This window comes from Myotis yumanensis, unplaced genomic scaffold (genome assembly GCF_028538775.1).
Source record: "Myotis yumanensis isolate MYYU_CA2020_CCGP unplaced genomic scaffold, mMyoYum1.0.hap1 SCAF_1, whole genome shotgun sequence".
NCBI classification, from domain to species: Eukaryota; Metazoa; Chordata; class Mammalia; order Chiroptera; family Vespertilionidae; genus Myotis; species Myotis yumanensis.
The window spans coordinates 195519676-195541951 of NW_027223752.1; the positions used below are offsets into that span (position 1 = coordinate 195519676).

The following is a 22276-nucleotide window of genomic DNA, read 5'->3' on the forward strand; positions in this document are numbered from 1 at the left end:
AGTTGACTCTGCATTATTAACATTTTCTTCATCATTTTTTAAGTCTAGAGACAATCAATCACCAATAAATCTTAGCCCTGATTTGTAGCCTTTGCTGATTCATCTGGTGTGAATACTATCAGTCACTAAATGCAGAGTTGGGAAGAGGTGCACAATAGCATATCATTTTATAGTATTGCTACCATCCAGGCACAGTAGATGTAAAAATGCTCAAGAGCATAGACTATAGCAAAATGCAGTAAAATAAGTAGGAAGCAATAAAGTTAGAGTTTTTATTACCTTCATTTTTAATATAAGTATTTAAGTATATGTTTATATAACTTAATTTTTACTAACAACTGTATATAACAACCAGGTCACAAAATTCCTGATAACTGACTCTTATTAGTAGACAAGAGGTCGCTCCAGTATATCACTGTAAAATAAAAAATTTCTGATTCTCCAGTATCTTCATAAATTTCAGCTACTAATTACATTGTTGCTCTTATAACTAAAGTTGACAGTGTCACTGAGTCTATCTTCTAGACTATGATAAGTTTATCTAGGTTTTACATAAAGATATCAGAATCTAGTTCTAACTACAATAAATATAAGATTCTGGTTTATTAAAATAGCAGCAAGAGTTCCATAATTCTTTTTTTAGAAATTTATCCTAGGAATATTTCATAACATTAAAAATATTACATAATTAAACCCTAAAATATCAAGGTAACTGTATAAACTTGTAAGTTAAGGGCCTCTAGAAAACCAACAAGTAGCCATCTGTTCATTTGTAAGAGTGTACCACCCTGGAAGCACATGAAATTCATTACTATAGAATTTCTCAAAGCCAAATCTTTCCTCTGGGTATTTAAAAGGAGTTAAGTAACACAACACTCAATAATAACATGTTTAAAATGCCCTCCTTGAATCCCATGCTTTAGGGTAAGTGGAGAGCCAGAAAGGAGAAGAACTGCCTGCCCTTCCTATTTGCTTTCTGCCCAGCTATATAGCCCTTCACCAGAGAAAAGGTGAGTGACAAGAGCAATTTCAACTTTCCTCTGAAGTACAAAGACCTACTGATAGGATAAGAGACTGAGCGATGAGTGATATCAACTCATTAGTTACTCCACATCCAAATACTTTCTCCCAAAGCACAAGATGCTGGCCTCCAAGACCCATCTGTTCCTAATTCCACGCTGCCTGCACATCTACGAAAACGAAGATCACACCACACTGGTAGAAGGCACCCTCACTCTGTCATACCCGTTTTCCTCTTCTCTTTGCAAGTATATCGATATTCTTGCTTCTTTATACTACCACCAACTTCATGACACAAAAAAAATCTCCAAATCATGGAATTTCATTTTACGCCAGAGAAAGAATAATAAATAAAAATATGAAAGACAGGATTTATTTTAATTGCCACAATTTAAAAAACACGGGGTGCTTTTAAAATGAAATATATGTGACATCAGTTATAATAATTTCTTCATCCCATACCATTTCCAGCCACTAAACAATGCCTCTCTCCAAAAACACAATTTTTAAAAACCTACAAAAACCAAAACATTTCCAGTCAGCAGTAACATTCCAGGTAATGGCAGGGCCATCAAATTGTAGTAGGAATGTTCTAGATTATCTTATTTCTTTTGTGAATGATTTTTTATAAGCAGTATTTTTATTTAAATTATTTTATTTTTAACTGGTTTTATTTTTGACAAAATAAGCCATTTAATAAAACAACTTTTTATTTGGGTCTGTTTAAGAACTAAACACTCATGAGAAACTACAAGGTTAGAATGGTTAAAAAATATAGCTAATAGTAAGCTTTCTTCCAGACTACCATTCATTTTAATATTCAGTCAGAAATATTAAAATTTCCGGAAACAGAGTGGCTGAGTTAGAATTCAGTTTATACAATTCACTTAGCCCACCTTTTCCATGACAGCATGTTTTATATTATTCTGAAAATGTAGCTAAGGGCAGTGAATTAGGAGCTCCCTTATCTACTCATTTCTCTTAATACTAAAAAACGACTGGGGGTGGATGGGAGAAACCTACTTCTTCCAGCTCAATGCTCAGCAACTCTTTCCACCATGCCTTCATTTTTCAGTGCTCCATACAAATTAACTTCTCCCTTCTCAGATTGTATCCAATCATGACAGTCATGTGAAACAAACACAATGACACAGAAGACAGACCCCTTACAGAAAACTCTGGTGAATGCAACAGAATATGAATAAGACAGTCTTTCATACTGCTATATAATGAGGTTAATGTCCCACCTGGAATCATTATTCTCCTTAGCTATCATTATCATATAACAAAAGAACAGATTGTGTGTTTCAGTAGAAAGATAATAGTGAGCCTTATTTTGATGAATGATCATCTACAGGCTGGATACCAGCTCACATCCCAAGCAAATACTTCACTATAAGAGATCTCAGAGCATTCATGTGTGAGTCTGTCCTAATTCTGACAAACTACCATGTCGAAAGCATACTCCTTGATGTCCTCAATAATCTACACATTCACCGAAACCGGTTTGGCTCAGTGGACAGAGCGTCGGCCTGTGGACTGAAAGGTCCCAGGTTTGATTCCGGTCAGGGGCATGTACCTGGGTTGTGGGCACATCCCCAGTAAGAGATGTGCAGGAGGCAGCTGATCGATGTTTCTAACTCTCTATCTCTCTCCCTTCCTCTCTGTAAAAAATCAATAAAATATATTTTAAAAAATAATCTATACATTCGCTGATTCATCTCAGTTGTTTCATCACAACATTATTACCAAACCATCCCAGTCCATCAGAATAGATGTATATGCAGCAAGCAAGGCATCTTGGCATTTGTAGCCTGCAACAGCCACCGAAATCTTTCCAACAGGCCTGCAAACCTGCCCAACTGGATAAAAAGTGTCATTATGAAATGGCTGTGGCACATGAACTTGAGCAAAGAAGAAATATGGAGAGGGGGCTTAAACAAAAGATGACAAGCGATGGAGGAAAGGTGAGACTGGTAAAGAGAGCAGCAGACAGTCGGCCCTGCATTACCATTATCAGGGCTGGCAAACATTCTACTTGCACTGGAGACTGTCTTCCCAATGTCAGCCAGGGATCGAAGGTTGGATTTCTTGGTTTGGTGCCGATGCTTCCGGAGCAAAGTGTAGGTCACCTTATCCTTAAGGTCGGGTTTCAAAAGGCCTGTCTCAATCTGATGGTCAACAATCATATCTGATACAAAAACAAAGCAAAACAAAAACAAAACTCAGTCACAAGACCAGGAAGTCCTTTTTTTTACTTTAGAGATGTCATCCTCAAATTTAATATCAATACACTATTTTCCAAATTTCAAACTTCCCACCTTAGGAGAAGGGTAGAGATACAGGTACAGGAATATTGGCATTAGCAAGAGCTATAAATATTCCAGTATTAATTATATTTTTGGAGAGGAAAAATTCTTGTTCATTTTTTTAATCCCACTTAATAGTGAATTCACATTAATCAATTCTTCTATGAGTAACACCATAAATCAGCAATTTACATTTTTCAATTAAGAAAAAAAGATAAGATTAGAAAAGTTCATGTACTCTATCATAGCAAGTGTGCCAGCAATATAAATGATATAAAAAAACTTAGAGAATATGCAAAATTTAAAGTAGTGACATTTCTGATGTTTTAAAATAGTTCCTCAAATTCTTATGTTCTACTCTCTTTATAATGGGACCCAGTAAAGGAAAACAAAGCCTTTCCCCATATCAGGCTATTTGAATACCAATTAATCCAATAAAAACAATTAAACTACAAATTATGCCTTAGTCTATCTAAGAAGGGTTGCCTATTCTTGTTTAGATCCAATATAACCCATTAGTCATTTTAAGGTATAACCTGACTACAGTTTTCTATGAAATTTTAATATCTTATTCTTACTACAAAAAAAATTTAAATTTTTTATTAGTTCATATTTTAGGAATGATTTTCACTAGAAAAGATGACTGTGTTTCATAGAAATTGCTCCATGGGTGGCTCTGCTGAAGGACAAGTTTTACTCTAATCATAAATAAGATAGTGACTAGGCTGTAAAGTATGGCAAGGGAAATATAGTCAATAATATCGTGATAACTTTGTATGGTACCAGGTGGGTACTGGAAATATCAGGGGAAACACTTGGTTAATATGACTGTCTAACCACTATCCTATATACCTGAAACTAATACAAAATAACAGTGAATATAAACTGTAACTTAAAAATAAAAAATTTTAAAATTTTCAAAAATATGAAATCCTTTGTCTCACAAGTCAGCACAAATGTACCCTGGTGCACCCCATCCTAATGTCACATCACAATTGGACATTTCCTCTGTCCAAAGTAGGACTCAGGACAGAGCATCAGCGAATCTGTGCAAGACATGCAATGGCAGACGCTACCTCAGCATATGCAGGTAGAGTTTTTGTCCCTGCAGAGAACCAGAACAATGCACCCCATGCCCACCCGTTCAGGTCCATGGGTGCAGCTAGCACATATCAATATTTCCCTTGGGCAAAGTTCTCAGTTTACAAAAATGGAGAAGAAAACAAAGCTCCATACTACTCGGCTGCAAAAAGGGAAGAAAAATGTACCCTTTGCGACAGCATGCATAGAACCAGAGAACATTATGCTACGTGAACTAAGCCAGTCAGAGAAAGACAAGCACCATATGATTTCACTCATATGTGGAATCTAATGAACAAACTGAACTAACAAGTAAAATAGAGACAGACTCCTAGATAGAGAGCAGGCAGACGGCTCTGGTGTGGGGGAGAGGGGGAGGGATTGAGCAAAAAAGAAAAAAAAACAGAAAAAACTCATGGACACAGACAAGTGTGGTTGACAGGGGGTGAGGGAGGAGATGGAAGAGGGTATTAGGAGTGATAAATGGTGATGGGGAAAAAATAAAATAAAATAAAATAAAGGGGGGGGGGGGATTGGCCAGAGCTGTTAGGATAACAGTATCTACCAAGGGTTCCCAACCTTTTGTAAAGTTAGGAATATTCAAGGGGGTTGGTTGGGGCATGACTGCACCTCTCAGCAGCTCACCTTTACAAAGCAAGCACTCACAGACCTGGCCTCACAGCCTAGCACTAGAAACTAATGATTTACACAGGGTACAATCAACTAGTTGGGAGCCAAACAGAGGCAGAATCCAGATTTTTCCATCATGTGCTTACACCGATGCCGTAAGTGTCATATCACGCTGGACCACTTGGTAGGGAGCCTGGGCAAAGCAGGAAGAGTCTCTCCCATCGGAATTTTTGCTTTGACAATGGCCTTTAGCGCTGAACATTTTTAGCTATGCAAACCATGCTCAACAAACTCTCAGAACTGATTCTGTAATTGCAATGAACCCTCTGCTCCACAGCAAAAGTAATTAGGTGCTCCTAAACACAACTCCTCTACTTTCCCTTTAAGTCTTGTTCCATGTGGAAAGCCCAGTTTACAGCGGAACCACAAAAATAAACGAACAGCCCCAGCATATCTGCTGCAAGTGTTATCAAACTCCTACTCTAATGCCAGGGTTGTGGATTAAAGGGTTTCTTATCTACCCTTCCTGGCAGGGCCTCCCTCTATTCTTGCCCTCCCTTGTAATCTCAAACCAAGCCTACATAGGCACAGCCAGCCCTGTTAGTAATGCCTGGAAATCACCAGTTACACAGGTTAAAACATCTGTGCGGCTTATGCCTTTCATTAAGTTTGCATAAAAATGGCCCACCATGCAGGGAACTCTTTGAGCATAAACTACAAAACCTTTCAAGGAAAGTGGGGGCAGTAACATCTCATAGCTACACTGAAATTAAGCCTTCAGTGTCAAAACTCCACAGACGTTACCAATTGGGAAAGAATGTGCCAACCCTACATGATAGCAGAGCTGCAAGGAACCTCAGAGAGCGTCAAGTTCAACCTCCTGTTCCACAGATGAGAAAAGACTGGGCAAGAGAGACTTGTTCACAGACATAGCTAATTACAGGCAAAATACCCCAAAATAAAACCAGGTTTTCTGACTCAGAGTTTAGATTTTCTTCCATATCACACAATACTTCTCTTTATTTGAAAAGGAAGCTCTAAACCAGTGATGGCGAACCTATGACACGCGTGTCAGAGGTGACACGCGAACTCATTTTTTCGGTTGATTTTTCTTTTTTAAATGTATATTTAAATATATAAAATAAATATCAAAAATATAAGTCTTTGTTTTACTATGGTTGCAAATATGAAAAAATTTCTATATGTGACACGGCACCAGAGTTAAGTTAGGGTTTTTCAAAATGCTGACACGCCAAGCTCAAAAGGTTCGCCATCACTGCTCTAAACCAAAAAGAATATTGATACATGCAGAGCTTCTGCAAACCAACAGAAAGATGGCCATGCAATAGAAAAAAAAAAAAAGCCAAAGGAGACATTTTTAAAGGAAATACAAACACCCAAGACATTAGTAAACTCCAAAACTAACAGACAATTTGAACAAATTTTATAATGCAACCAATTACAAGGTATCTGTTAACTACTAACGTGGCAAAATGTAAAAGGCGAATTCCCGATGACCTGAAGGATGTGTGCAACAGGCAATTCCATATACCGATGATGAGTGTAGTAACTAGCACAACCTGTCCTGAAGGCGCCCGCAGCCACATAACAAAACCCTTTAAAATGTTCAAGCCCACCCTAACTGGTTTGGCTCAGTGGATAGAGCATCGGCCTGGGGACTGAAGGGTCCCAGGTTTGATTCCAGTCAAGGGCATGTACCTTGGTTGCGGGCACATCCCCAGTAGGAGGTGTACAGGAGGCAGCTGATAGATGTTTCTCTCTCATTGATGTTTATAACTCTCTATCCCTCTCCCTTCCTCTCTGTAAAAAAAATCAATAAAATATAAAAAATAAAAATAAATAAATAATAATAAAATGTTCAAGCCCTTTGAATACGTCACCATTGGAAATCTATATTAAAGAAACAATTTCACAAGAGGACAAAAATGTTCACTTTTTTTTTTTTTAAAGCTGAGGTCTGGGGACCCAGTCCTGAGTGACCTTTATTTATTTCGTTTTTATATCTTTTTATTGATTTCAGAGAGGAAAGAGAGGGAGAGATAGGAACATCAACGATGGAGAGAATCATTAATTGGCTGCCACACTGGGGATCGAGCCCACAAGCCAGATGTGTGCCCTGACCGGGAATCAAACTGTGACTTCCTGGATCATAGGTCAACCCTCAACCACTGAGCCACACCAGCTGCGTCACTTCTTTTCTTTACAATAAAATCTTAAAGGCAATTCAATGCCCAATAATAGATTTTTAAGTATTTTGCAGCTATTAAAATGATGTTTATATTTCTAATTAATGAGGTGGAAAGAAAATCTGTATTAGGTTTTTGAGTTTAGAAAAAGGCAGATTAAAGTGTAATAGTATGATCCTGTTTTGTAAAATAAATTTCTTATCTGGAAACGTACAGAAAAATTGCAGGAGGACAGCTCTGCAGGATCAGATTTGTGGTATTTTGATTTTTGTGTTATATTTTTCTGGATTATTTAAAAATGAACATAGATTTGTGATAAAACATAAATATATTACTATTCTGAAAATATAAAAGATGTAAAAGAAAAAAAAACGACTAACACATCTGCCCACAGCCATAGCTCAGGAACGCCTTTAAATATAAAATGAGAACTCCTAAAATAGAGCTACATTTTCCTAATCCATGTCCCATCATAATAAAATACCTGAAATGACATAGTTTTTTTTAACTTAGGAGGGGAGGAAAATACCAATGTACTTGCTTCATATGTGAATGACACTTTAAATGTAGAATTATGATGATAGTAATAATAAAGCTACTAAAATAATCTGCCCTAACTGGTTTGGCTCAGTGGCTAGAACGTCAGCCTGTGGACTGAAAGGTCCCAGGTTTGATTCCGGTCAAGGGCATGTACCTTGGTTGCGGGCACATACCCAGTAGGATGTATGCAGGAGGCAGCTGATCGATGTTTCTCTCTCATCGATGTTTCTAACTCTCTATCCCTCTCCCTTCCTCTCTGTAAAAAAAAATCAATATATTTAAAAAAAAAAAAAAAAAAAACAAGAAGAGGCTCTGAGGAGAATCAGAATTGGGCTGAATTTCTTTTTATGCACATGTGACAAGGAACAACTGCTTAAACGGTCTCCCTCTGCTCATGACCAGATTTCTTCATGCCTGCAAACTCGAAGCATCAGATGCCACTAAGAAGGAGTAGCAGGTGGATTGCAAAAAAGGATAAAAATCTTACTATTGTTTCTTTGATATAATCACACTTGTTATTATTACTTTTTCTTCTCACTTGTTGAGATAAATGGGGTGGAGGGGAGATGTATCTTAATTAAGACTTAGCTGCACATAATTCTCAACTCAATTCAGGACAAAACAACTCCATCCTCTGCTAAAAAGAGAATAACTTTTTGATAACCAAATAATGACAATAACTCTTCAAGTTACCATTCTATCTTCTGTCATTTAAAATAAAATCAGGGCCTTGGCTGGGTGGCTCAGTTGGTTGGAGCATCATCCCATGCACCAAAAGGTTGCAGGTCCAATTCTCAGTCAGGATGCACACAGGAGGCAACTGATCCATATTTCTCTCTTCTCTCTCTTCTCTCTCTCTCTCTCTCTCTCTACCAATAAAAATATCCTTGGGTGAGAACTAAATAAATACATGAAATAAAATGAAATAAGGGCTTTTCCCCTCTTCATATTCTTTAACTTTCTGCAAGGTTTAGATTGTTTCAGAAGATGTTTAAGTATTTCTTTTCAGTCAGTTACACTCTCTCAAATATGTTCTTTTCCTCGCACTCCTGCAAATCTGGTCCTTTCTTTTCTTTCTTTTGCTTGTGAATTGTTTTTTTTGTTTTGTTTTGTTTTGTTTTTGCCTCTTTATTTGCTTCTGTCTTGTTTCTCTGTATTTTCAGCTCCAGAATGCACCCCTGCCCTCTCTGCCTGCTCGCCCCAGGGACTGCAGAGCAAACCTAACTGATGATAGTACAAGGTGACCTAGTAGTGTCTAATTTTAAAATTTAATGACCATTTTTTAAATAAATGCATGGAGGTTAGAGAAAAAGTTCACAGTTGGTAACAAAAGGTAATGGAAAATTAAAGTGAGAACACAAAATGCTTGGAGAACCTTCCTTAAATGTAGTAAACACCAGAACCTCTCTGGTCACTGGCTAACAAGGCTCCAGAATAATGTGGGAGAGTGTCCTCTACTTCAACTAAAATGTCGGTTAGTTGCGGAAGAACAGAAGCTCCTAAGATGACCCTTTCTGGTGATGAATATCCAAAGACAGTCTTACAGAAAGTCCAAGTATGTAATTCCACTTTAACTTTCATCACCTTTGTTGATCACATCTAGGCACAGCACAGAAGCTGTTAATTATTTCCAGGTCCATCCACTACACCTTTCAGAATCTTTTCTCCTGCTCATGAAGTCCCTGAACATCTACCTGACTCAGTCTACACTCAGCCCTCTGCTGGGTGACAGGGAGAAAGATTTGGATAAACTCATGTATGCTGACATAGATATGTAAGAACATAATAATCACACCTGATACCCTCATTTGCTTCTCACAAAAACCCTGAGAAGTCCACCTTCATCCTCCTTTTACAGAGGAGTAAACTGAGACCACTAAAGAGTTAAGTAACTTGCTTTGTCCATCCCACGGTCATCCAGGCTAGTAGACGCAGACTTTCATTAAACCCTCTTCAAGTGTAAACTCACCATCCTTTCTACAACACCACTCTATGTCTCATGGAATTAATATAGGACCTTTGTCAGACAGCAGTAGATTTTAATATAGGACTCTCTGGGCTCGGTGAAATAAATCTCCAAATGATGACATTTCAGGCAGTAACAAAAGCCTATGGTGAGACTTTTTCTTTTGAATACAGGAACCTTTCTGGTGACCTTTAAACCACACACATCTTCTCCCCTTAGACTGCCTATGCATTGCCAGGACACAATTTACTAAAGTCCATTTTGCCCTGCATGTATGCATTTCTGATGTATTTTTGCAACTTATCTGATTGCAGACATTTTTGCTCCAGGTGAGTTCTTAAAGTCTAAGAATACAGAGATTGCAGTTCTCACTCAAAAATTGGATTGATTTTTGCTAACCATAACACTTTTTTAGATACTCTCTCATGCAGACTTTAATAAATAAGAGCCCTAACCGGTTTGGCTCAGTGGATAGGGCATCAGCCTGCGGACTCAAAGGTCCCAGGTTTGATTCCGGTCAAGGGCATGTACCTTGGTTGCGGGCATATCCCCAGTAGGGAGTGTGCAGGAGGCTGCTGATCAATGTTTCTCTCTCATCGATGTTTCTAACTCTCTATCCCTCTCCCTTCCTCTCTGTAAAAAATCAATAAAATATATTTAAAAAATAAATAAATAAATGAGAAAAAGTTAGTGGGTGAAGAGTGATACACATGTATGTTTAAGAGTGCATTGTAGTGCCAGTAGGCCATTAAGGAAGGATACTTGAAACAATTCTGGCAGCTTAGGATGCTTTCAGCTCTGTAAGGTGCTTATGCAATTATAAAACCTTAAATCGTCAATATGCAAATTATTCTGTTAGGAGACACGTTTTTGTTCTCCATGTTTCTGTTTCTACTGAAGCATGAGTTGTATTTGTATCACTGAGATCACTTATTGTTCTATCCTAATTTATTCATAAGATGCTTTATGAGAAAAGCTGACGTATCCCTCATTGTAAAAGTAAAGAACATACAATGTGAATGCCTTTATTCAATTTAGAATCCTAATGTTTCTGATTTTACATTCTTGTTGCCGAGATGCAGAAGAAGAAAGAAAAATCCTTACATTTATCTACCTCAAAGAATCACTTGGCTAAAGTAACCATCATTCAGCTATGGAATTTGAAAGCCACAAAAGTTTCAATGATAAAAATCTTTTTTTTAATAAACCCAAACAACATGAAAGTAACATTTCAATTTACTTTTTTAAAAAGCCAGTGGAACAAATTGCCTAGAAAACCATCCTTTGCATTTGCTTCTGTCTTTGTAGATGGGCCCTACTTTCCCTTGGTAAAATAATCCCAGATCTCTCCTCATATATCAAATGTCCATTTCAGCCTCATCTGCTTTGTCAAATACGAAAAATTCTACACAGAGCTGTATTTCCTACATTATCTTCTAACTACTTACATAGACATGGATTTGTAACTTATCCCATTTACAAAGTGGTAGATTTGCAAACCTAATTCCAGGGCCTGAAACAGTGTCTGGCACATTGCAGAAGCTTACACATCATTGCTGAATAAATGCATGAACTCAGTAATTCTGTGCACCCAGCATCTTCACATTGGTCTTTCTCCTTTCTCATGCACCTTCAATACGTCAGATGCATGAAAAGTATGGGGTTTCTTTGCAAATCAAACAAGCTCTCTGAAGAAGAATGGAATACATATACATCAGCTAGATAGATGCCTCATCTGACAACAAATCTTTTCTTCCAGTGTAAGTGCTATAACCTCCCCAGTGTCTGTAAAGACACAGATGTCATAGGCAAGCCTTTTGTCTAAAGATAATCAAAGAAATTTTTGCAGCAATCTGAAATTACACAGAAACTTTACACTAGTCCCTTTCTGTAGAGCCATGATCCACATTCTCTTCCCCATAATCCCAAAGTAGGCATCCTGAAGACCCCTTGGGAAAGCGTAGTATCCAAACAGGTCCAATGGTCACCTGGTTATGGAATTTTCCCAGGAATAACAGGCAGAGCCCCTGCACCTGTTTTTGAAGGTGTGCTCAATGAGCAACACATTTATGTTGTTATTCAGTACACCCAGATCTAAAGGGTAATTAAGGCCACTTAGGCCATACGTCTGGTTCTGCTAGAAAATAAAAACAATTATTACTGTCTGGAATGTAGTGATGTGTGCCCAAGGTGTTCTACATGGTGAGTTAACATTCACTACACAACTCTAATTGCAAAAGATGCCCAAGATGCCCTGCACCATTAGGTTTACCGACTTGCGGGTGGTTGTTCAAATGACACTCAGAACTAACCTGATCTGACTCAGTCACTAACCCATAAGGTTCTTCTGGCTTCTTGTCCACACAACTTTTCTCTACCTACAGCTAAAGAACTTTGACTTCCGTCTACGAAATCAGCCCCAACCCAGGAACTAGACTGTTTTCCTTCCTACAGAGGATTTAAACCCTATTGTACAGACAACAAAACTGAGGCCCAGAGCAGTTCAATGTCTAAGGTCAAAGAGTTCTAGAAATCTAGTATCCAGACATCCAGTCCAATATAACCAAAAATTGGGTGGGGACTCCATTCAAAATATTAATCCCAGAAATAAATGCATATCCATATACATACAGTATAATCACAATATTAATTTTTATAAAATAACATTAAAAAATAAAAAGCATTAAGAGAGAAGATTGAGAAACAAAACTGATGAAAACACACCAAAATGTTAGGTGCAATGAATGACTTTTTAAATTTTCTTCTCAATATATGTCTGTATTTTCCAAATTTTCTGCAAAAAACCTTATTAGTTTTATAACATAAAAAGAGAGAGAATAAATGCTCTAGAATATTCAACTCTGCTTACACTAGAAGTCATCGGCATTGATGGAAACTCGTGAATAGGTAGGGAACAATGAAAAAATGATAGGAATTTAAAACAACATACTTACCCACCAACTGTGGGAGAGAAGAAGCCTCCCTGTCAAGCATGATGGATCCTTTCTCTATACACGTCCTCAGCTCAAATAAGCTGTGAAGGGATAATGTGGCCACGTGGGGCTTGCTCCATCTCTCCCCACCCTCTTCCACTTTTTCTTCAAATTTAATCCACCTAGGAACATGAGAATCATCAATAGCAATTAAAAGCGTTCTAACTTACCTTGGACATGGCAACATCAACCCCTCTGTTTCCACCCCCATCAGCACTACCAAAATGTCTCCTTTCCTAGAGTCTTAAAACCTTTTTATATCATTAATTAGTTTTTGTTTTTGTTTGGTTTTGTTGTTGTTGTTTATTTTTTTGGGGGGGGGGGGGGAGTTAACCAGGGAACTTATATGCATAACCCATTGACATAGACAATAGTGTGTTGAAGGCCTGGGAGGGGCAGGTGCAGGGTAGAGGGAGTCAATGGGGAAAAAACAAAGAAGACATCTGTAATACTTTCAACAATAAAGATAAATTTTTTAAAAAATACACCAAACAGAGTCAGTAGTCTGCACCTTTCCCTAATATTAGAGAGAAAGAAAACAAACCCAAAGGAACCAAAGGTGGGTGTGTGTGTGTGTGTGTTTTAATATATTTTATTGATTTTTTACAGAAAGGAAAGGAGAGGGATAGAGAACTAGAAACATTGTTGAGAGAGAAACATCGATCAGCTGCCTCCTGCACACCTCCTACTGGGGATGTGCCCGCAACCAAGGTACATGCCCTTGACTGGAATCGAACCTGGGACCTTTCAGTCCACAGGCCGGTGCTGTGTCCACTGAGCCAAACCAGTTAGGGCAGAACCAAGGGTTTTATATCTGTCTATCAGTAACCACAAAATCCTTAAGAATGATTTAACTAAATTTTTTAAAATAAGGTAGAAATATATGCATTACAGATTTATCCATGCAGGTAGAGCCTACTATGGGTAAAAATAGCCACCACTGTGTGAATTCTGTTATGAATTCACAAGGCAAATTTATAGAAGGTGAAATATCAGTTATAACCCAATATTTACCTTAAATATTTGAAAAACTTGGTGTAAAGTGGTCACATGAATATAAAATTCCCCTTTGATGCCTAAAGAGGGTGAGCATGTGTTGCTATGTCTTACTTTAATATGTATTTCTCAGCTGATCTCTCTTCCCTCCTTAAAATCTGGCTTCACATGTGTTTAAAGATACACAAGCTCAACGAACAACACATCCTCTTCTTATAACAGATCTATTAACCTTAGCAATGGAACAAACAACCCTCTTTCAGAGCTTCTTCTTTCTGAGACTCCTAGACATTTTGATAGCTTAGTAATATATATCCAAAAGCTTAATGGAAATGAGAGCAAAACACACTTGACAGTTTTTATGTCCCACATATTACACATATAGACTCTTCATACACTGGTTAAAAATACACATTAAATAAAAAGGGAAAGCATTATCATTTTGCTATTCAGCATGATCCAAAGAAAAATGCTTTTTTTTCCTCTCACTTCAACCTTCTAAAAGATACTGAAAAAGATCAACAGAGGGGTATAAAAAACTGTTTTTCTACATTCTTCACCCAAAGGTTTAATGATTGAAAAATGTTTACCTAGAAAAGCTAAACGCTCACCTAGCTCACTAAACATGAGAACAAAGGGCAGAGATCAGAGGAAGCTCTACATAAGATATTATTTATAGACCGCTCACCACCCCCAGAGGAAGGAAAAAACACATTAGCAGACCCAGGAGGGAAAAGAGATCAAGAGATCAGCCACAGTGTCATAGAAAATTTAGAATTTTAAGCAAGCCTAACACTCATGTGATTCAGAAGTATTTTAGCCATATTTGAAAAGTCTCCCTCCATTACCCCTCTCAGTAAGCCTCTCCCACCCAACAAACTCCCACTTGTCAATGGCAACCTTCTTCCTAACCTCACCCTTAATTCTAAGACCCTCCTCCTTTCCCCTATATCCCAAAATATGTAGGCAGTGGAGACTTTTTACAGGCTTTCCTCGCAAGTTAAAAAACCAACAGCACCACCAGTTTTAAACCTTCAGAACTGGACCTTGGTTATCTCTACAAAGTAATTGCAAAACATCCCAAGAAAAAACCAAAGACCCTTAATATTCTTGTGTGTGTCTGTGTATGTGTAATTTAGTTCTTCACTTTGGCTGGTATTAGAACCACAGAAATAGAAGTAAGAGAATAATGACAATTTTACATCATACTCGTATAATTTGCCAAAACAATAAAAGGTAATTGGGGTTATTTTGAGAGTAATCATTTCATGGAGCATATTACATTGGTTAACTTTAGGTATATTATCTTTTCATGCTTGCTGACAGAATCTCTAACCATGTTTGTTGGCAACTATTATGTGAGTCACATTTACATTTGATGTTATAAGTTATTACTCAAGATAAGACTGTAGAGGTTAGAAGATTATATAGTGTATGAAACCAAGACAGGGTTACATAAAATCATGTCATCTTTAAAGACTGTAGTGACTCCTTATTTTTATTCCTAAAAGTATTCTTATTAGTTGAGGAATAGAATCTTTGACCATAGAATTTAAGCCCAAGATGAATGACATGAGTCAGCTAGAAATTCAGTGAAGGGGAGTGTTTTATACAGCCTTCAATTCCGGCTAATCTTTACTAAATGAGTCCCCCTCTTTACCATCTGCCATAAATTTATATTGCCAAAACAATTTCTTGAGAGAAAACTAAGCCTCACTTACATACAGCATGTGACAATGGCTCTATTTTATTATCATCCTCAATTATTTGAACAGTATAAGTTAAATTTTAAAAATTTTTAAAGGAGTAAAACCTCTGCATTCTTCTGTGTTTGATCTTTTATTTCATTCCTCTCCATAGTGTATATTATAGGCAGTCACACTGGACTTCAATATGACTTTGAACAAGTTTTTAAAGTATATTTAAAAATCATAAATCTTAACTAGCTTGGATTTATGGAATAGCATTACTCACCTTCCTAGAGGACACCAGGTCTTTAAGTCAAGATATAACAATTCTATATAATAAAACCCTAATATGCAAATCAACCAAACTGTGGAACAACCAGTTGCTATGACATGCACTGACCACCAGGGGGCATATGCTCAACGCAGGAGCAGTCCCCTGGTGGTCAGTGTGCTCCCCTGTGGGAGTGCCGCTAAGCCAGAAGCCAGACTCACGGCTGGTGAGAGCAGGGGGCATCAGACCTAAGCCGGCAGTTGGACATCCCCTGAGGGGTTCTGGATTCCAAGAGGGCACAGGCCAGGCTGAGGGACCCCCCGCCTCCATAGTGCACGGATTTCATGCACCAGCCTCTAGTAGAGGAATGAAATGCAGTCTCAAACTAGCCAGCTCCTTAGAATCCACATTCTCAGGGGATATGTATTATCTCATAGTTCAGTTTAGCATCTATTTCATTTTGAGTTCAGTAAATATTGAATGTTCTGATAATGTCAAATCCTAGCACAGCTAACAGCATAAGGGAAACTCTGGAATAAGGACTATTAAATTCCTTTAAAATGTATTGCTCTAATTGTTCAAGGAATTGATTGTTCAAGGTACTTCCAAGGTATGCTTTCAGGCATCAACTAAGTTTACCATTTAAACAGATTATTGGCAGGGAGTTTCATTCTAGAAACTACACATGCTATGTCCATCCTCCTCACATATCAAGGACAAATTTGAAAAAACAACAAAAACTGAAAACTACTCAACTCAAATAGAACCCATTAAGGAAAAGACTAAGGCCAAGGTACCAAAGTTCAGCCAGTGGATTTGTAAAGGTGCTTCAGTACCATGTAATTACAATGGTAAAAAATAGATGTTCTTCCTGTTAAATGTACTAAAAGCCACCATCTACCCTTCATAGTAGATATGAATAATCGTGTATCTGCAATGAGTCTCTCACTTTTTCTTCTGCCTAGTACTTGACATGTTATAGGAAAATTATTTTCAGAAGTTGGCTTTTTAAATGCTTGCAATTACAAAACTTGTAACCTTGGAAGAGGAGTTTATTAGGTGAAGTTTATTTATTCCAAGGTCTTAGAAGAACAATGATAAAACACACTGCAGTTTAACACACTCTGAGTGACTGCCAAACAACAGAACTCAACTCATTTGGTGAAGAAATAGAAAACTCACTGGGAATCACTGAATTTTGCAATTTTCCAATCATATGATCGAATATAATTAAGAAAAGACAAGACCTCTAACTTAAAAATATGCCAGTTTTACTACGGAAAATTGACATGACCTTTGCCTTAGATTATAGTCCAACTTCATAAAACTATTAAAATGATAATAAAATTTCTTGCTAACTAGTAATTGCCTCATCACATAAAAAAAGCCAGTGCTAGTGTGTATCTGGGATAAATGATGTTTTTAAGGAGAATGCTTAAATTTCTAGAGCAACTGTGAAAGTTATTGCAAAAGTTCTATGCATGTTGTTATAAAATTTAAGTGTATGTATAAAAAGTATATAAAGTTATACTTATGCATATTTATATGAAATTATCTGTATGCTGTAACTACATCAAATTATAAAGTGATTAAATTCCCTTTCCTTCAGCCTTTTTCTTACAGAAACAATAAACCTGGTCTCCAATGGAATTTTGCAAAGCAAAGTCAATGTCAATTGGGAAGGGAGCGGTTTCTCTCCAGGGCCCCAGGATCAGTGCACGTGGCTCTGTTTGATGGCCAGGCCCTGAAATCAGATTCTCCAGAGGTACGTAGGTCAGTCTGCAGGGCAAACTGGAACGAGTGGGTGCTCCTGTGTGCACTCCCAACACAAGGGAAACACCAATACCCTTTCCCTTTGTTGGCTTGTTCATTTGCTGAAACTTGTGATGCCTTTCCTTTTTACCCACTGAGACACTGGGGGAGTGAACTTTAACACAGTTTCTTGTAACATTCATCACTTACAACATTGCCCATTTGAGCAGTCACTGAAATAAAAGTGAAAGCCAACAACGATTTCTGCAGAGTTATTACTGACTCAAAGAAACAGAGTTTGGTGATGGGGCCGTCACCAAAGCTGGACCATGACTTATTCTTTACTAGTTTGTTTCATGAGTCCATTAGCTAAAACCTAGCTCCTAGAAATTCTTAATGAGGAACATGGGCTTCTTCCCTAATATCAAATATTTCATTACAATTACTGCTACATGTCAGTATTCTAATGGCCCAACACTTAGGAGTACTCTTTAAAACACAGTGCTCTCGCTTTTTGACACATCTGCTGTGAGGATGAATACCATTCTCAGCAATCAGACTGTGGACATCCCAGAAAATGTGGACATCACTCTGAAGGGATGCACAGTTATTGTGAAGGGCCCCAGAGGCACCCTGCAGAGGGACTTCAACTACATCAATGTAGATATCAGTCTCCTAGGAAAGAAAAAGAAGAGACTCTGGGTTGACAAATGGTGGGGGAAATAGAAAGGAATTGGCCACAGTTCACACGATCCGCAGTCATGTACAGAACATGATCAGGGGTGTTAAATTGGGCTTCCGTTACAAGATGAGGTCTGTGTAAACTCACTTCCCCATCAACATCATTATTAAGGAGGATGGTTCTCTTCTTGAAATTAGAAATTTCTTGGGCGAAAATACATTCGCAGAGTTCAGATGAAGTTAGGCATTGCTTGTTCAGTATCTCAAGCCCAGAAAGATGAGTTGATTCTTGAAGGAAATGACATTGAACTTGTATCAAATTCAGCTGCTTTGATTCAGCAAGCCACAACAGTGAAAAACAAGGATATCAGAAAATTCTTGGATAGTATCTATGATTCCGAAAAAGGACCAGTTCAGTAGGCTGATGAATAAGATCTAAGTTGTCCAGCTATAGAAACACCAAGATGCCGAATGATTTGTCACACTTGTTTGTGATATTATAAAGATGTTTGCTATATTATAAAGATACAATGAAAGCCTTGTATTGAAAGAAGAAGAAAAAAAACACATAGTGCTCTCTGCATTCCACTGACCATGTAGTCTTCTTAGGTCTCATCATGCCACCTTTTGAACAATCTTTAACTTGAACTCTGTTGGAAGAGCCAGTAAAAATTTAAAGTTCTAACTGTTAGGAAAGGGAAGAGCAGGGGAAAGATGTGAAAAATGAAGGTGGTAGAACTGGCTACACTTCAAATTTCATATAAATAAAAGCTTCCCTTGTTCATAGTTTTACATGACTACTGTGAATCCCACAACTTAAAGGGGGATATTTTTCCTACTACTGAAATCCTCCTCCTTACTTTTTGAGACAGAGCTAACTTGAAGTTCCTGAAACAGGACTGAAACTACAGTAACTCTGACACTCAATGTAGGATATTCTTGGTGCTATCAAATCATTAGTCAAGTAAAAAGTATAGAATATTAAAAGGGAGAGTATTAAAATGGGTAGGGGATATGAACAGTAGAAACTATATTAAGCTGAAGAAGTCTGGTAGGTTAGTTCTCTATGGAATAAATAATCTGTCAATTGGGGTTTCTTAATTTTATAAGTTAGCCACAAAAATACCCATGCTGCACTTTCATATATAAAGTGAATTCCCTCTAAGCACAACACTTTTATTGGTCTGGTAGATTTGAGAGCTTTTCATGGGAAAAAGAACCCCGATCATGTCTGGAAACTGGACATCATAAATGGCAGTCAAATTATTGCAAACATACAGGAAGTAGAAGTTACTGAAAACCTGAATAATTTCTGGAGGCACAATGACCTCAAAACTTCCCAACAGGATTTAGGTGGAGCAGTAAACTAAGAATCAAGGTCCTATTTCTCCACTAGTTCTCTTAGCACAGATGTCTTGATTGTAGACTGTGTACCAGGTAGTTGTAGGCACTGGAAGCAGAGTGGTGAACAAAACAACCAAAAATTCCTGCCTTCAGGGGGCTTTAATTTTATTAGGAAGAGAAAATAACAATAGATGTAAAATGCTAAATGCTGGTAAGTGCTAAAGATAAAAACTATGGGGCACGGGGGATAGAGCGTTGGGGGGATGTTTCCACTTTAGAAAGGGCAGTCGCTGAGAAGGTCAGATCTGAATAATGACCTGAAGGAGGTGAGAAAATGAGCCACATGTAGATAACCGTGGGGATGTGGCTGGGAGAGCATTTCAGACAGAGGGAACAGCAAATGCAAAATCCCTGACACAGAAGCATGACTGGCCAGTGAGGTGCAAGCAGATCGAACAAGAGGAACAGAAGAAGCAGATGAGGTCAAAGAGATCATGCTGGACGATTCATGAGGAAGGTAAGAGCGGGACAAGTGCACGGAGGTGGACTAGTTAAGAAGCATTTGCAAGATAATGGTGGCTTGGACCAGGTTATGGCAATACTGAATATAAGAAATGGTGAGATTCTGAATATCTGAATATCTTTGAGGATAAATAGATAGGATTTGCCAAAGGATTAAGTAAGGGGTATAGAGAAAGACAGGAGTCCAGGAAGACTACTATGTTTCTGGCTTGAGCAGCTACAAAAATGGAGTTTTTCATTGTAGTGAGGAACTCTGTAGGAGGAGCTTATCTGAAGTAAATGAATCAGAAGCTTCATTCTAGACATGTTATTTTGAGATGCTCATTAGCCATCCAACCATTTGTGTAGTTTTTTTTAATATATTTTTATTGATTTCAGAGAGGAAGGGAGAGCGAGAGAGAGATAAAAACATCAATGATGAGAATCATTGATCGGCTGCCTCAGCACACCCCACAGTGGGGATCAAGCCCACAACCCAGGAGGCATGGGCCCTGACCAGAAATAGAACCATGACTGGTTCATAGATTGACACTCAACCACTGACCCACACCAGCTGGGCCAACCATTTGTTTTCAGTCAAATGAGACAAGAAGTATGGGCTAGAGAACTAAAAGCAGATGGCATCAGTATATTGATGAAATAGTTTGAAACATCAAACACAAGTCCTCTTCTGGGCTTTCTCAATAATGTGCTTGGTACCCTGGGTCTATAGCTATCTATCAATCAGGGATGGATTATCACAGAACTCCAATTTTGATCCAGTAAGACTTCTAAGAAAGTATATGTAGAACAGTTGTTTATAAAGCAATCAGTTCTCAACTAATCACACTCAACAAATATTACTGACCTATTATGTATAGCAAGGAACTGGGAATACAGTAGTAAAACACAGACATGGTGATCCCTGCCTTCATATGAATTAGTGTAATGAGGGAGATAAAACCAAAACAATAATATCATATATATGATTAATTAATAGTTAACAGTAACTGTGGCAAGTCCTATATAGGAGAAGTCATAGGGTGTTGATTACATGTAAGTATGTATCTTCCTGGACAGCTTCCCTCTGATACCTGGCATACTCCCACCCCTTCTCCAGAAGTCCAATCTCCCAGGAACCAAGGGCATCATCAAAATGACACATATGCTTCCAAGGAAATAAAGTCTTTATAGATAATACAGTATCAAGTACATCTTAATCTTTAACAACCTTAAAGGAAAATACGATGTCCACCTCTCTCAACATTTTATTACCTATAAGTGAACTGTGATCTCTCCACATTTCTGGGACCAGGGGTCATAGAAAATAAAGTGTAGTCTTCACTTGACTGAAAGAAAAACAGGGTGCTATATCTGAATTCTAATCTATATAAAGTACTCTCACAGAATTTTAAGATAAAAGTAAGAGTCAAATATGTCTTCTAATCACAGATGACTATACCAATATACAGCATGGATGGAATTTTAGAGCTCTAAAATTGCATGATGTTAGAGAGGATGTAACCCAATATGACCCTCATTTGATAGAATAGAAAACTCAAACTCAGGAAGATGACATGACTACATGACTCGCCCGAAGTTAAACAGCTAGTTAACACAGAGCCAAGGCTAAACCAAAATCTCCCCAACACTTAATTCAGATTGTACCAGTACAACTCTCATTCTTTTTCTGTCAGAAAGAAGGTAAAGAAAGAATGAAATGCAGGTACTAAGAAAAGTTTTTGCTTCAAAAGCCTCCTTTTGCAGGATGTTTTATGAACTACTTTATGGACGACTTTATATATCCAGGTTATTGGTACTGAGAATGGGAATAAGAGACAATGATTATATCATGAAAAGAGGCCCTAAAAGAGCAAATAATAAAAATATTTACTTCTGCATTCCCAATACCGAAAATAGTACCTGACCTATACTGGGCATTCAAAACACACTGGTTCAATTTAATTGGTTTTAACTAAATTACAGACTATAAAAGGCATATCTTAACATAATTCTGTTTAAGAAAGTGAAATATACTGACTCTCCATGTAATGATGGCAATGAGAGACCAACAACTGCATTATATCAGTCTTTATCTTATGTAAATGTTATATGTCATCAAAGATTTAGAGTGGAATATATAACTAAATCTATATATAGAAAGAAAAGCTCTGCTATCATGAAATTAATAAAAACTTGGATATTTATGCAGTGCTTTAACAATTTACAAAGAATTTCATTATATACACACATGTGTGTTTATATAAAATAATCAGACATATATTGTATAATATTATA

The 22276-nt window shown here is 37.6% G+C and overlaps 1 protein-coding gene and 1 pseudogene across 4 annotated transcripts in view; one reads left to right on the forward strand and one right to left on the reverse strand.

Moving 5' to 3' along the window:
- The window catches only part of SLC4A4 (solute carrier family 4 member 4), a 328200-nt gene that overhangs the window by 167180 nt on the left and 138744 nt on the right, over nt 1-22276 (reverse strand). For all 4 annotated transcript variants that reach the window (XM_070395274.1, XM_070395285.1, XM_070395260.1 and 1 more), the window contains 2 exons: nt 12707-12867; nt 3032-3211 (listed from right to left, as the gene is read on the reverse strand). In XM_070395274.1, coding sequence (XP_070251375.1) covers nt 3032-3211; nt 12707-12867 — 341 coding nt within the window. The remainder of the gene's footprint in view (nt 1-3031; nt 3212-12706; nt 12868-22276) is intronic.
- On the forward strand, nt 17963-18565 carry LOC138994944 (large ribosomal subunit protein uL6 pseudogene; annotated as a pseudogene).